The following is a 14,600-nucleotide window of genomic DNA, read 5'->3' on the forward strand; positions in this document are numbered from 1 at the left end:
AAAAAATGTAAATTTTATTTTATCAAATCAATATCTATATGTGGACATAAACTGATATAAAAAATAGTCATACAAACACCAATGTGATCTATGATCTAGATGATATAAAAAATAGTCATACAAACACCAATGTTATCTATGATCTAGATAACGACTACAGAGATAAAGTTATATAAAAACAAACTGAGATATTTTAGTTCTTCAACACATCCATCCTGTCAAAAAAAAAAAAAAAAAAAAAAAAAAAAAAAAAACACACACACACACAAAAACAATAACATAAATAAATAAAAACCACCGTCAAATTATATTATTCAACTCTATAATTAAGGAATCTTTACATTACACAACGTATTTTTTTTCTTCTCACGGCTCAAAGCTCTATATAATAAAAAAAAAACCGGCCCGATCCGACACACGTGATACCATTTCACCACAGTTCTCAAGCAACCAAACACCCCCCCTCAAATCAATTCTCCCCCCTTTCTTCCTTCCCCATGGCTGCTATTCTATCAATCAACTCTGCTAAACCCATTTCATGTTGGATCTCCATTCTACTATTCCTCAATTTCACCTTATTATCTACATCATACTTGCTAGTTCACCATCTCAACAACAATGACCACAACTATCACCACTCACGACCAACCCTACATTCCAATAACTCCCGCTGCTCTCTCTTCATGGGCACTTGGGTCCACGACGATTCCTACCCGGTCTACCAGTCCTCCGCTTGCCCCGTTATCGATCCCGATTTTAATTGCCAAATGTACGGCCGACCCGACTCCGATTACCTCAAGTACCGCTGGCAACCCGCCAATTGTAACCTCCCCAGGTCAGTTACTTTTTATATCTTCTACTTCAACCTCTTGGGTCTCCGGTTGGCTACTGATTAGCGATTAATCCCGATTTAAACACGTAGGATTAATCCCGATTTTTACGACACTGGTCGGTTATTAAATATCTTAAGATGTGGTTGAGGATTGTACTGTGTGCATTAATTGTTGTACAATTGTGGGTTTGACTAGGTTCAACGGGCTCGAGTTTTTGGAAAAAATGAAAGGGAAAACAATAATGTTTGTGGGAGACTCGTTAGGGAGGAACCAATGGGAGTCGTTGATTTGTCTGACGTGGTCATCGGTGCCACGTGTCGCCACACAGGTGATGAGAGGATATCCGCTTTCTACATTTAAGTTTTTGGTAAGTGATTGATTATTCTCATCTCAGCCGTTGGATCATCATCAATTATTGTAAAGTTAACGCGTTTGAAATGTTTCAACGGACAGGATTACGATGTAACATTGTCGTATTACAAAGCACAGTATTTGGTGGATATTGATTCTGTGGGTGGTCGTAGGGTGCTTAAACTTGAGGACATTTCCGAAAACGCCCGTGCATGGACGGGCGTTGATGTTCTCATGTTTAACACCGGTCACTGGTGGAGCCACACGGGCGCCACCCAAGGGTTAGTATCGTAATTTTATACCATTTGATGTTTTGATTAGAATTTTAGAAGTTGTTTTGAGTGTTTGATTAGAATATTTACGGTGTAGGTGGGACGTGATGGAATCCGGTGGGTCGCTGTACCAGGATATGGACCGTATGGTTGCGATGGAAACGGCTGTAAGGACGTGGGGCCGGTGGGTTGATTCGAATATTGACACTAGTAAAACACGAGTTTTTTTCCAGTCGTTCTCGCCTACTCATTACATGTATGCACCCTCGTTACTCGACTTGCTTTAATCTATTGTGTCACATGGTATCATGGGATGTTTAGATCTGTGTTTTGATAACTGTTATCATGTGATGTTTGGATGGATATATCATGTGATGTCTAGATGGATATATCATGTTGTGTCTGGGTTTATGTTTAGCAGCTGTATGACGAACTGAGTCGACTCGGAGCTTGACTCGGTTAACTTAGAACCCCATTTTCTGCTTATGATTGTTAGTAATGTAGTTTTAACCATTTGCAGCCCATCAGAATGGAGTGGATCGGCCAACACGAAGAACTGCTACGGCGAGACGGCACCAGTGAGCGCATCGGTATTCTCAGGGGTGTACCCGAACGAGATGAAGGTGGTGGACGCCGTGCTAAAAGAAATGCAAACCCCGGTTTACTTGCTTGACATCACAACTCTATCGGCGATGAGAAAAGATGCGCACCCGTCAATCTACAGCGGGGACACGAGCACTGGTCAAAAGTCCAACCCCAACGGCACCCCTGACTGCACCCATTGGTGTCTTCCCGGGTTACCCGATACGTGGAACCAACTCTTCTACACCGCCTTGTTCTTTTAGGACCGACCCATTTTTGGTATTTTCAGTCTAGGTACCAATTTAGAATCGAAAACAAATTTGAAATATTGAGATAAGTTATTTATTGTTTACTAGGTTATTACCCGTGTGACACACGGATTGAACGGTAAAAAAAGAAAACGCATATAAATTTATATTCAAAACAGTGTAAATAAGTTAAAAACAAAAGTTTCCTTAACAAATAAAATATGGGCATTTTAATTTATTAATCAGCCTTGGACAAGTAGTAACAACTTGCATTATTGACTTTTAAACAAAATAATAACTTGCATTTTTGACTTTTAATCAGCCTTTAGCATCAAATGACAAGTAGCATGTGGTATTTCTAGTGTTTATAATTAAGATGTCATGTGGGATTACATTATATCTAGTATCTACAAAATTGAATGTGCCGCCAGTTTAGAATCATACACGAAGACCTGACTTTTTACTGCTGAAAATAAAATTCACTCTTTGTTATTCTCTAAGCGTTCCGTTGTAACAAAAAACCGATCACACACTATTTGTTGCAAGCATGCTTACAGGGAAGGAGCAGGTTATGTCAGAACCATAAAAATGGAATTCGGCTCCCATATCAAGTATTGCCATGTCTCCATCTCATAATGTCTGCATAAAATGGATACACGGCATCTGAACGTTGTTCTATGATGAGAAATAAAAGGGAACAAATGAATGCCATATTGAAAATAAAAGGCTGTAATATATGGAGCATACAAGCCAAGGAAAATATAAAGTGTTTAGAAGTTTGGTTGAATACAAAATGGGGTGGAACAATTCTAAAGCACTTGCAAGTTTTACTATTCTGACTATTCTAAAAACTACAGAAACAAAAACAAATTTTATAATGGAAGATCATTTAGTTAGATTCAAGTTGAGTCGAACCAGACAAGAAATGGGGATGTTATCTTGCACTAACCGAAAAGATACATTAAAAATAATTCAGCAGATAGGTTCTCGGGTCATAGGTTCAGTTACGCTTACTCTGGCTGCAAATAGGTGGACGTGGGGACTCGACGGACCACGTAGTCATCATGTGACCTCCTCATCTGTGGTGCTTGGCTCATAGACCTGGTGAGCCTCCGATGACTTGAAGCAGTGGGTCTTTGAAACGAAGGAACCCGACTATTGTCGCTATTCACACTCGTAGATTTGGCTTGCCTTGCAGAACCCCAGGAAAGATCTATATCACTCTGTCAATCATATAAACAATTTGATCAGCTATAAATAGTTAAAACATAGTAGTTTAACGAAACACACCCTAAGTTGTGATAAATTATAATACAAAAACAGAACTTTGAAAACATAAAATTGTTTGTGATCCACTGAAATTCTTTCTTGTGTAAGATTTATCTAAGCTACGATTAAAAGAAACATTTTTACAAATCAGCAATTCAAACTTGAGGAAGTGTTGGTTACCAAGTAGTTATCATGTAACCTCATCTGAGGTGCTTGGCTCATAGACCTGGTGAGCCTCTGATGGCTTAAAGCAGTCGGTCTCTGAAAAAAAGCAACTCGACTATTGCCATTATTTGTGCTCCTAGATTTGGGCTGACTTGCAAAACTCCAGGAAAGATCTATATCACTCTGTCAATCACATAAACAACTTAATCAGGCTATAAAAAGTAAAACAAAATAGTAAACCAATATATGAAGCCAACAAAAAGTAGAACAAAAGCAACCCGACTATTGCCATTATCTATAGAAGATCCATACCCACAAGCATAACAGAGTGTAGCAACACCACCGACTTTCATGGGCCACCCTCTCTTCCATTGAGCAGTAGTCGTAACCCCACACAATTCATTCATGCAAATCTTCACCGGCAACAACGACATTTCACCCCCAAATCTCTCTAATCAAACCCCTACACATGCAATCAAAAAACCCCAAATCAAAACCCTAACAAAAATCCCCAACTTCCTTCACAGTTACCGGATCACAACCCAACAATCAAACACTCCAACCCATCAAAATTCTAACTTTAAACAACACAAATCGAAGTATAGTTTACAAAACAGAGAAAAAATTAAAAAGATTAAAACCTTGTCGAGGTTAAGCCCCAATTCTGAATCCTTTGATTAAAAACACCCTGAGCCTGAATCTCGGCTTCGTTGCAACTGAAAAACCAAAAAAAAAAATCACGATTGAGATCAAAATCAATGAAAAGGAGATAGGGTTGGTAGAGAGAGAGAGACGGTGGTACGAAGGGCAGAATAATTTGTCTTCACGTGAAAGAAAGGTGTAGGAGCTCTCTACCATTGACACATAGGATTTTGTTGATGTGGCTAGTCTAAATTTTTGCCAAGTGTCACATGGTTAGTTATTTATTAGAGAAGATAGATTTAAGATGACCAATTGTACCATTGACAACCAAAGTTTTGTTTATACACAAAAACTTGACTGTTATGTTTTGGAACCGTTAATTTCTAGCTTCAAATCGAGTTCAGGTACCAACGTCCATTATCTATGTGGCACTTACTTCTGGACGGTGATTAACCTCATAGGCCGAATCATGAACTCCAAGAGCAGCTCTGCCTGAAGGGTCAAGATGGTTGGACCATGCAGCGTCCCATTCAATTGCTTTTGCAGTGCTGCAAGCCACACTCGCACCACCTGGCACGGTTAAGATCGCCGAATTCTAATGAAAAAGAAAGACTGGTCAGAACAATGATCCGAGGTGAAGTAACTGATGCAAAAACGACAATGAAGTAACCGATGCAAAACGGTTGACCTGAGGGAAAAACTGTTCAAAGGTCATCCGGTAGTAATATGCTTCTTTTGTTTGTGGTGTGTTGTGAGGGTAGATATGTGACGCGTTAAGCATCATTTTATCAGTCACCTGAATCCACAGTTTATTATATAAAGTAGTAGAGAGTATTGTTTGCTAGTAGAAACATAAAACTTCTTACATGAAGTTCCGCATGGTCTTTTAGTCCATCGATCCAGCTATACCCGACCCCATCACTAAACTGCTCTTTCTGCCTATACAAAATATGCTGCACAACAACAAATTCACTATCCATAACACGATAAATTTTCAGAATAATAAGACATTAATTATACCTTTGGTAAATACGGATGATCTTCATCGTCGAAAGCCTTTCGAAGAATCCACTTTTCTATGCGGTTTTTCTCCGTATCAATCTGTGAAAATTCACTTGGTAATAATGGGTCAACATTCATGTTTATATTGTAGTCAATATCTTTACCATTTTCATTTCGGGGTCGATACTCATAACCACATTGATGAACTCTTTATCTAGAAACGGGACTCGTGCTTCCACACCCCAAGCGGATGTCGACTTGTTAGCTCTCAAGCAGTCATACAGATGAATTGCTTTGATCTAAGACACTCGAAAACGGAACACATATTCATAGCTAAATCATCTAATATGTTTAATAGTCACTAAATGAGTATAAATTGAATACCTTGCGACAAGTTTCCCGGTGGAACTCTTCCTTGTTGGGTGCCTTATGGAAATACAAATACCCGCCAAATATCTCATCTGCACCCTCACCAGAGATCACCATTTTCACTCCAAGGGACTTGATCTTACGCGCCATTAGAAACATCGGGGTGCTAGCTCTAACCGTTGTCACGTCGTATGTTTCAATATGGTATATTACATCTTCTATTGCATCAATACCGTCCTGCCATATCGGATTTAATCAAATTTCAGCACTAGTCACTCAAATATATTTGTTATACAGATAGTATTAAATGCTTAAAACATTACTTGAACACTGAAGTGAAACTCATGATGAACCGTCCCCAAACAATCAGCTACCTCTGCTGCAGCCTTTAGGTCTGGTGAACCCTGTCCAACGAGCATGTCAGGAAAAGGGTTTGACGTTCGAACACAAGACCATCCCAGTGGACCATTTTTGGTCCTTTATGGCTCAAGACATAAAATTACCTCAAGACCAACCGAAAAAGAATGAAGTTGAGCTCCCCACAGCTTGGCGGCTTTTGTACCAGACAAATGACGAGCTGCGATCGATGCAACCAATGACGAATCTAACCCTCCGGATAGAAGAACTCCAAAGGGTACATCTGTCATGAGCCTTTTGATCACGGCCTACAATTTACACGATTATTACACTATAGTTCAAGGTGTATTTATTTATTTATTTATTTGTGAACAACTAGTAACAAAATGTAGAACACGCACGCTTTCTAACGCGTGTCTTAGAGCAATGGGATCATAAGGAGCAGATGGAATCGTCTCGTTGAACCATGGAGGGTTGTACCACCTCTTAAAACCGCCTGTTTTGCTCGAGAACAAGTGTCCTGGCGGAAACACTTCAAAATGCTCACATTCATCATTTAAACCTTTTAGCTCAGATGACACCCAAACCGAACCTACACAATAATAATAAAGTAATAAACAAACGATAATTAGTGTCACTGGAATCGGTTCCAGAACGTGCAAAAGCATCCAAGCATTACCGTCAAGTGCCCAACCGATGTAGAGGGGTGTGATCCCGATAGCATCACGAGCAGAAATGAAGCTGTTATCATGGGTGTCGAGTAACACGAAGGAAAACATCCCGTCCAACATGTTAACAAAGTTTTCTCCGTACTCCTCGTACTACAACGAGTGACATGATTTAATATAATCAATGAATTAATGTAATCGTAAAAGCTTCGAATTTATGTATATGATTTAATTAAGAACTCACAAGATGTGCAATAACTTCACAATCACTTCCAGTTTTAAATTTATGACGAGGCAAATGACTGCGTAGATCCTCATGGTTGTATATCTCACCATTCACCTGTAATTTTCAACGAATATCATGTTGTGAAAATTGGGTGATAAAAAATAATAATATCTTTATTATGTGGTGTTTTAGTGTGTTTGATATTATCTGAAATTATTAGAAAGAGTACGCGTTTTGTAACAACTTAGGCGAATCCTACGTCAATTATAGTCACGACTCGAGGGGTGGTGCTGGGTTTCTAACACCTTTTTCTTAACGGCAAATTTGGATCACTGGAGTATTATCATGCCATTAACAGAATCACCCGATCAATTCAGGAGTAAACCCAATAAATCTGAGAAAAATCAACTTGTGAAAATCGAACCTAGGACCTAATGGTCTCTAGGCCTTATCCCACCACTAAGATGCCACTAGATTATAATGTCATGGGCAATTCGAACACTATTTTTACACCCATTTATAGCCTAGTGGCATCTTGGGGTGGGATAAGACTTTGGGATCAATAGGTCCTCGGTTCGATTCCCACAAGGGGGTTTTTCCATATTTATTGGGTTTCCTCCTGAATTGATGTATAGGCATTATGCCTAGTGGAGATGGATATGATCGGGTGGTTTCGCTGATGACACGATGATACTCCAGTGATCCGTCAATGATCCAAATTTGTCGTTAAAAAAATGCTCACCAAGTATATTAAATATTTAAACTTATAAACATCTTCAACCAACTAGGGCTGTCCAAAAAGCTCGCAGCTCGCTCGGATTTAGCTCGGAAAAAGCTCGCTCGATATGGCTCGGTTTGAAAGTGAGCCGAGCGGCTCGGTTAGAAAGTGAGGCAGCTCAGCTCGGCTCGTAACGAGCCGAGTTGGCTCGGTTTGGCTCGCTTGGTAGCTCAGCTCGGCTTAGTTCGGATTATTTTCTTCATAATATATTATCTTTATATACATTATATATATTACAAAAAAAACTTGTTATTATTTATATATATTTAGGCTTGTAATTTGATATCCATGTCATATTTGAATCTTAATTACATTGCTAATGAACTAATATTGTATTTCCTTGAAATTGTATAACTTATTTTTCGCTGTTAAACATGATTTTAACTTATGTTTTTTTAAGTATTGAATAATATTTTAGGCTACTGAATTTTGAGAGTTATATATTATATTTTTCTTTATAAAATCGAGTCAAACCAAGCCGAGCCGAGCTCGAGCTTAGATTTTCAGCTCGGTTTCAAATCCGAGCCGAGCCAAGCCCGAGCTTACCCTGGCTCGACTCGGCTTGGCTCATGAACAGCCCTACAACCAACCTACATAGATAGTTTTAACACTTTTTTCCCTTTCCATCTAAAAAGTCTATAAAATATTACTTTAAATATTAATTAACATCTCATTCAACTTAGAAAAAAATTAATAATTTATATGGAGTAAAAGCCTGTAGATTATTAATTATAGGTAAGAAGTTATTTATCGTTCCAAACTTATTATAAATGAGTATATAAAGTGGATGAGTTACCGCTACAACTATAGTTTTATCTTCGTTATAGAGGGGTTGATCTCCGGAGGCAGGGTCAACAATGGCTAGCCGTTGATGAGCTATAAAGCAACCATCACGCTGATACAGCCCACTCCAATCCGGACCACGGTGCTTTAGCCTGCGAGACAGCTCAAGGACTCGAGCCCTTTTGGTCTGAGAATCGTCGGAGCAACCCAGCACTGCCAGTATTCCACACATAGTGTACCACTTCCTCAGCACAAAGTACAACCAACTTAAGTCAAGAATAGATATATATGAACTGGTTATATTATAATCACCGTCTCATTTGACAGTTGCCACCGATATATAACGCCACCTTTTTACGTGCTTAATTCACAAAACAAAAACAATTGTTGTGATGTGTGTATCTTTATTATGGGATGATAATATTTATATATTCATTTAGTGGTCGGTTCGGTTAGAGCCGACAATTGATGTTTGAGTTTTCAAATTTTTATATTCGATCACTTTGCTTATAAAATTGTTTTGTTTTGGTTATTTCAGTTAATCAGATTTGTATATAAAAAAACTGATTTTAATCTTTGTATATAAGAAAACTGATTTTAATAAATGGATTTACTTATATTGTTCTATTTTATTATAACTAAAACGAATAAGTGAGGACTAATATGTTATTTATGGAAAATTAAAACATTTTCTAATAACATATTATTAATAATCTAACCATTTATTTCATATTTCTATTGGAACCTTTTGTTTTAAGTTATTAATAGTTTAAAACCCCGTGTATTACACGGGTTGAATAAATAAATTTTAAATATCAAATAATAAAACATTATCTTTTTAAAAGCCTCCTTTATTGTACGGGTTGAATAAATGTAATTTTATATATTAAATAATAAAATAAGTTATATCTATAAGAACCATATGTAGTGTACGGGTTGAATAAATGTAATATTATATACGAAATAATTAAAAAAATTATATCTTTAAAACCATTGTATTACACGGATTGAATAAATGTAACATTGTTTACCAAATAATAAAAAAAAAAGTTATATTTTAAAAAACCCCCGTGTATTACATAGGTTGAATAAATATGATTTTATATACCAAATAATAGAAAAATATATTTAAAAAAACTAACGGGTTTTTTTTTTATATTTAAAGTAGGATAAGATTGAATATTGGTGCTGACCGATCGGACGACAATGTTGTCCGATCGGATAGCCCATCCGATCGGACGACACAAGGTCAATCTTAGGTCAACACTTTGACAAACCAATCCCGTATCCTAAGTTGCCTATAAATACCCCATTAGGGTATGTCATTTAGGACTTTTGCAACTTTGGCAACTCTTAGCTCTCTCTGTCTAGTCTGATCTTCTACTGGCACTTGTACTTTCATATCATCATAATAGAAAGTTCGGACCGTGTTTAAACGTTGAATACTTTGTCGTACTTCTGAGACTTGATACAAAGGATTACGCACTTTGATCAAGATCGGTTCATCTACGATTGCATCAATCAGATCCAGTACAAACCAGACATTTAAAGCAGGATAAGATTGAATATTAATCTTTATTTATTTAGTTAATATAAGATTGAAAAATCATATGATTGAATAGGTGGGAGGTTGTATTATGATAAATCGGTTGACCGTACTAAATGATAAAGATAATAGTGATTGTTGAACAAATTAATTAATCGAATTTAACAGAAACATTTGTAAATATCCAACTTTAACTTTGTGTCTAAAACTACTGAAACTCCAATCCAACAACTAAATAATCGTATTTGAATTTAAAGCTAGCACACTTCCCATCATCTACAAATAGCTACATCATATCATTCACCAGCACACATTTTTAAAAATGAAAACAACCATCTTATTCTCAGTACTTGCATTGATCATATTAGCAGCCAGTTCAGCTCCTGCTTCCGTCCTCGATGCCCATGGAAAAAGCCTCCGCGCAAAGGTCAAATACCTTGTTAAACCTGCCAATAAAGACGGTTATATTGGCGGATTCAATCTGGTGGAGGTCCTAACCAAGCATTGTCCAACTGTAGTTGGACAACTCCTAGGTAAGCAAAAGGGCCTGTGGTTGACTTTCACTGAACCCCATGGAACGCTTGATCCGTCTATCCACATATTTGATTGAATATTAGATTTGTATGAATTCTTATTAGATTTGATTGAATATTATCGATAATAAAATTTTTGTATTAGATTAGATTTTAGATTTGATTAAAAATTATTAATAATAAGAATTTGTATTAATTTAGATTAAATATTATTATTTTTAGTATTATATTAAATGAAAGAATAAAAAGTGTCACAAAACAGGTTTCTTTTATTATATAGTATAGATATTTGATTATTCGATTTTTTTCTTCTTCGTTAAATTAATAAAATGACTAGGATTTCTTCACTGCGCGTAGGAAGGGGAATCCATGTACGAACCAAACAATAAAGTCAAGTATGAAGCTGCAAAATATAAATGTGTAAAACAAAAAAAAAAAAGAAATAAAATGTAACAAACAAAAGAAAAATGGTGACCTGGTGTTTCAACCAGTCACACAGGAGATTACCAACCCGCAACCACCACCACCGTCACGCTTGGTTCTGGCCGTAAGGGTTCATTGACCAGGAAGGTGTTTTTAATATTATTTATTATAGCAACGAGGGTGACCCGGTTTTTAACAAATTAGAAACTTATTTAATTTTGGGAAAAAATATATTTTTGAGTACTAGGTCGGACCGTTTAAAAAAATATCACGTATTTAGTTTTTGTAACAAAAAGAACGAATGAAAGTTATAAAGGGAAAATAAAACTATTGAAGAATTAAATGTTTATATTATTTATAGGGTAAAGAGTTGATTTGAAACTTCAAAAATGACAAAAAAAAAAAAAAAGGGTTAGGGCTAAATGCATCTGCTCTTTAACTTTTTATAACCCCCCCCCCCTCCAAAATTATTAATTAATTTTAAATTTCTCAAATTTCACCCCTATTAAAATCCTAATTTTTAGTTATATATATAAATAATTGATAGCCATTCAACAACATCGAATGACTATATAAAAGTTCATGTTAGTTAAATATATATTATGTAAGTTATTATTGGTAATTTAAACTAGAAATGAGCAAATGGTTCAAAATTCCGAAATCAAACCGGTATCAAATTTACCGTACCCAATCATTTTCGGTACCAATTTTTTGGCGTTTATAGGACCGGTACTTTGGGTTTGATACCGGTATTTTATTTACTTTTACCTTCAAATATTTTATACCATACCAAGCATTTTTCGGTACCAATCTCCAATTTTGATGATTTTCATGATCGGTGTATTCGATATCGGTACCAAGCTCATCCCAATTTAAAGAGCTTACGTATTTGTATATGATTAATTAGAACTAGAATTAAATTTTAAATTATATCAAATCACATACAATACAATATACGTATAATACAATTTGGTAACGCAGCAAGCAGTAACGATGAATTGAAAGGTTTCTTGTTTTCCTGAAGTGATTTAAATCAAATAAATATGATGCAGTATAAATTGAAGTGATTTAGATAAAAAATTTCTTATGCAGATTAAATTTTGGTTATCAATCAAATAACAAGAGGCAGATTAATATAAATATCTCGTTTTCATGAAGGGACAATAGGTTTTGCCTATTTTTTTGCATCTTTTAAGAACTTAAAATAGATTCAATTTTAAAAAATACAAAACAAAAGGTTAAATTCAAAGAGAGGAGTATAACTAGTAAAAATTATAAAAAAAGAGTACACTCTTTAAAAAACAACACTCTGTAATTTACTAATGTAACGACTATCGTAAATTCGTGATGTGATTTAATATAACTTAGACCGTGGGGTGTGGGTTGGGGCGGGAGAAGTCAAGCAACACCGGTTCAGCTACACCGGGCCAGCGTGGGTTGTGGCATTACCCGCTGGCGTGAGGCGAGGGGGTGGGGGGATGACGTGGATGGCTGGGACTGGCCGGGCATATTTGACTCAGAAAAAGCCACGCCACCCCACAAAAAAAGTCACGCCACCCCACACCCAAAAAAAGCCACGTCCAGCCAAGGCACACCAAATAGAGCCCACCTCCGCCACATGTGAACCCAAACCCCCCCGCACCCTATAGTCTTACACATATAACTAGTCAACATGATGCTTTGGTTGTTGTTTTGCCTTTGAAAGCAGGCCCCTAATTCACTCTCTGGGCTTACGGTCCACAGCCCGTTAGGGTTGTTAAAATCGAAGCCGTCCATCTCTATATAAACCCATAGTAGTCGCAATAAACTTGAGCAGCATAACATAGCATCTCCATTCATTTAGGTATTATATTTTATCTTGAAATTTCCATCGATGATTATGATGTAAGGGGCTTCGCTATCTGGTCGGCGTGAATTTGTTCAGTTTCCGCCCGACTCGTTCCCTAGAAGCAACATTAATCGTGCTGCTCTATATTTTAATAGATATCTCTTTCGATTTTCGTTCGAGATCACTAGAGCAGCTACATTCATATACAATTTGATCTTGTTATAAAAGTTACTGGAGAGTGTTTGGTGATGATGAGCCAATACAGACCTGTAATGATTTGCGAGCATGATCGCAACTTATTATGAACATCTAAGGGACTGAGCCTTGTATCATTCTCCATCTAATATATATGTATATTCCTTACTATTAACTCTTGTCAAATGTTTTCAACTAGTTAGATTCTTTTGTGACCACAATGGATAGAAAATAATGTTTTCAACAGTATCGGTTTTAATAAAACCCAAGTCACAAACATAAAGATGTGAGACAAGCGCTGAAAAATCTCAAAAATAATTGAAGTCGATTCGTATTTAACTCCAAAAATTATAATATTGAATAATGAATACTGGTTTTGCAACTAACGCTCTTGGGACTGATTCGTTGGTTTGTTTATGTAAGAAATTACGCAAGCTATAAAAAAAGTTAGTTTACATTAGATTAATTTCACAATTTTTATCATATAACTTAAAACATAAATCGATGATATACCAAAACGACATTACTTCCAAAAACAGCAATAACAACATTGATGTTGTTTGGTTGGTTAGAGTTAGGCTTGATACGATACCACTGCTAAGTAACATAACCAAATTTCAAATACGTACTTCGATTTTTGTCTTGATAATTTTGTATAAATTTCATTGAAAACAGAGTTTATTTAAATTATAGTTTAGTGTCGTAAGTTATACGAGTGTCAATGTTTTACCGGAACCGTGACGAACCAAATCGATTCTGACTATACAACATAGGTACCGGTATTGGTGTTATCAAACCATTTTTTCATGTTCTATTTCAACTCTTTTACTATGAATAATATAATCTCTTAACAAAATTTATTCTTTTATTTAATTTGATTTTATTTTAATAACTTATTTTCGCTCACTTTTTTTGAAAACCCACATACACAGTTGTTTTCAGTTTTGTTACTTGGGATTCCAATATAAATTTTGTTGAAAACTAGTTGTAAAAGAGGTTACGGACAACATCAGTACCAGTATAGGTAATATTGATGTAAATCATGTGTTGATATCTTTATGGCCATATTATGACTATACTGTTACGTATAAAACCAATACCGACCGAGTTTCCGGTATGTAGCGCGAGTCACTAGTTAAAAATTAATTAAAACAAACCCAAGTGGAAAATCGTTTTTGTGAGAATGAGCAACGTCATGTGCGGTCACTAGATAAAAGGTTATTTGCTTAGGCAAGTACCCAAGGTTAAAACGTCATTAAGAGAGGAGGGAGTCGTACCATTTTCTCGAGAATTTTGTGTGTGCCACATAACCTTCTCCCCCATTTTCCCAGTTTCTTTAGATTCCCTCCTAACACTTTGCTCTCAAGGATATGGGCACCCTATCTTATTTCTTGGCAGGTCATGCTACGTTTTCTAATGATGTGTTATACCTTTCATAATAGCAGTATTTACTTGATTTGCTGCAATGTACGGGTCTTGCTGAGTGCCGTACTTTATCTACTCCCATTTCTTCTAGACGATAGCTCTCTC

At 36.3% G+C, this 14,600-nt stretch overlaps 2 protein-coding genes and 1 non-coding gene across 6 annotated transcripts; 2 read left to right on the forward strand and 1 right to left on the reverse strand.

Moving 5' to 3' along the window:
• The first annotated feature begins 359 nt into the window (after positions 1 to 359).
• LOC110940117 (protein PMR5) lies at positions 360 to 2,439 on the forward strand. Its single transcript, XM_022181677.2, has 5 exons — positions 360 to 835; positions 1,029 to 1,200; positions 1,287 to 1,465; positions 1,554 to 1,712; positions 1,977 to 2,439. Exons 1-5 carry the CDS (start codon positions 498 to 500, stop codon positions 2,299 to 2,301), a joined length of 1,173 nt encoding a protein of 390 aa, XP_022037369.1. The 5' UTR covers positions 360 to 497; the 3' UTR covers positions 2,302 to 2,439.
• Positions 2,440 to 2,520: 81 nt separating this feature from the next.
• LOC110940115 (asparagine synthetase [glutamine-hydrolyzing]) lies at positions 2,521 to 8,895 on the reverse strand. 4 transcript variants are annotated; one of them, XM_035990682.1, is made up of 16 exons: positions 8,559 to 8,835; positions 7,003 to 7,098; positions 6,770 to 6,911; positions 6,492 to 6,682; positions 6,237 to 6,398; positions 6,057 to 6,137; positions 5,749 to 5,970; positions 5,529 to 5,663; positions 5,229 to 5,315; positions 5,051 to 5,158; positions 4,799 to 4,957; positions 4,362 to 4,436; positions 4,033 to 4,183; positions 3,736 to 3,903; positions 3,301 to 3,509; positions 2,521 to 2,925 (listed from the first exon to the last, which is right to left on the reverse strand). In XM_035990682.1, exons 1-12 carry the CDS (start codon positions 8,775 to 8,777, stop codon positions 4,398 to 4,400), a joined length of 1,641 nt encoding a protein of 546 aa, XP_035846575.1. In that variant the 5' UTR covers positions 8,778 to 8,835; the 3' UTR covers positions 2,521 to 2,925; positions 3,301 to 3,509; positions 3,736 to 3,903; positions 4,033 to 4,183; positions 4,362 to 4,397. The 4 variants fall into 4 exon arrangements, with proteins under 4 accessions (XP_035846575.1, XP_022037365.1, XP_022037367.1 ...); XM_022181673.2 differs by lacking the exon at positions 2,521 to 2,925 and adding an exon at positions 5,383 to 5,463 and having other exon boundaries at positions 3,000 to 3,509; positions 8,559 to 8,895; XM_022181675.2 differs by lacking the exon at positions 2,521 to 2,925 and having other exon boundaries at positions 3,000 to 3,509.
• Positions 8,896 to 13,116: 4,221 nt separating this feature from the next.
• On the forward strand, positions 13,117 to 13,202 carry LOC118492596. Its single transcript, XR_004894602.1, has one exon. It is a non-coding gene; the product is annotated as a small nucleolar RNA SNORD25 (small nucleolar RNA).
• The last annotated feature ends 1,398 nt before the right edge of the window (positions 13,203 to 14,600 follow it).

The sequence above is a fragment of the Helianthus annuus genome, chromosome 5 (assembly GCF_002127325.2).
Source record: "Helianthus annuus cultivar XRQ/B chromosome 5, HanXRQr2.0-SUNRISE, whole genome shotgun sequence".
Classification (NCBI taxonomy): Eukaryota; Viridiplantae; Streptophyta; class Magnoliopsida; order Asterales; family Asteraceae; genus Helianthus; species Helianthus annuus.

Coding starts and splice junctions, on each gene's coding strand:
- LOC110940115 (XM_022181673.2), bottom strand. CDS start 8,777: ATGTGTGGAATACTGGCAGTGCTGGGTTGCTCCGACGATTCTCAGACC. Junction 6,683..6,769: donor CATCGGTTGGGCACTTGACG/GTAATGCTTGGA, acceptor ATTATTGTGTAG/GTTCGGTTTGGGTGTCATCT. Junction 5,971..6,056: donor AGTTTCACTTCAGTGTTCAA/GTAATGTTTTAA, acceptor CCGATATGGCAG/GACGGTATTGATGCAATAGA.
- LOC110940117 (XM_022181677.2), top strand. CDS start 498: ATGGCTGCTATTCTATCAATCAACTCTGCTAAACCCATTTCATGTTGG. Junction 836..1,028: donor GCCAATTGTAACCTCCCCAG/GTCAGTTACTTT, acceptor GGGTTTGACTAG/GTTCAACGGGCTCGAGTTTT. Junction 1,466..1,553: donor CACACGGGCGCCACCCAAGG/GTTAGTATCGTA, acceptor TTTACGGTGTAG/GTGGGACGTGATGGAATCCG.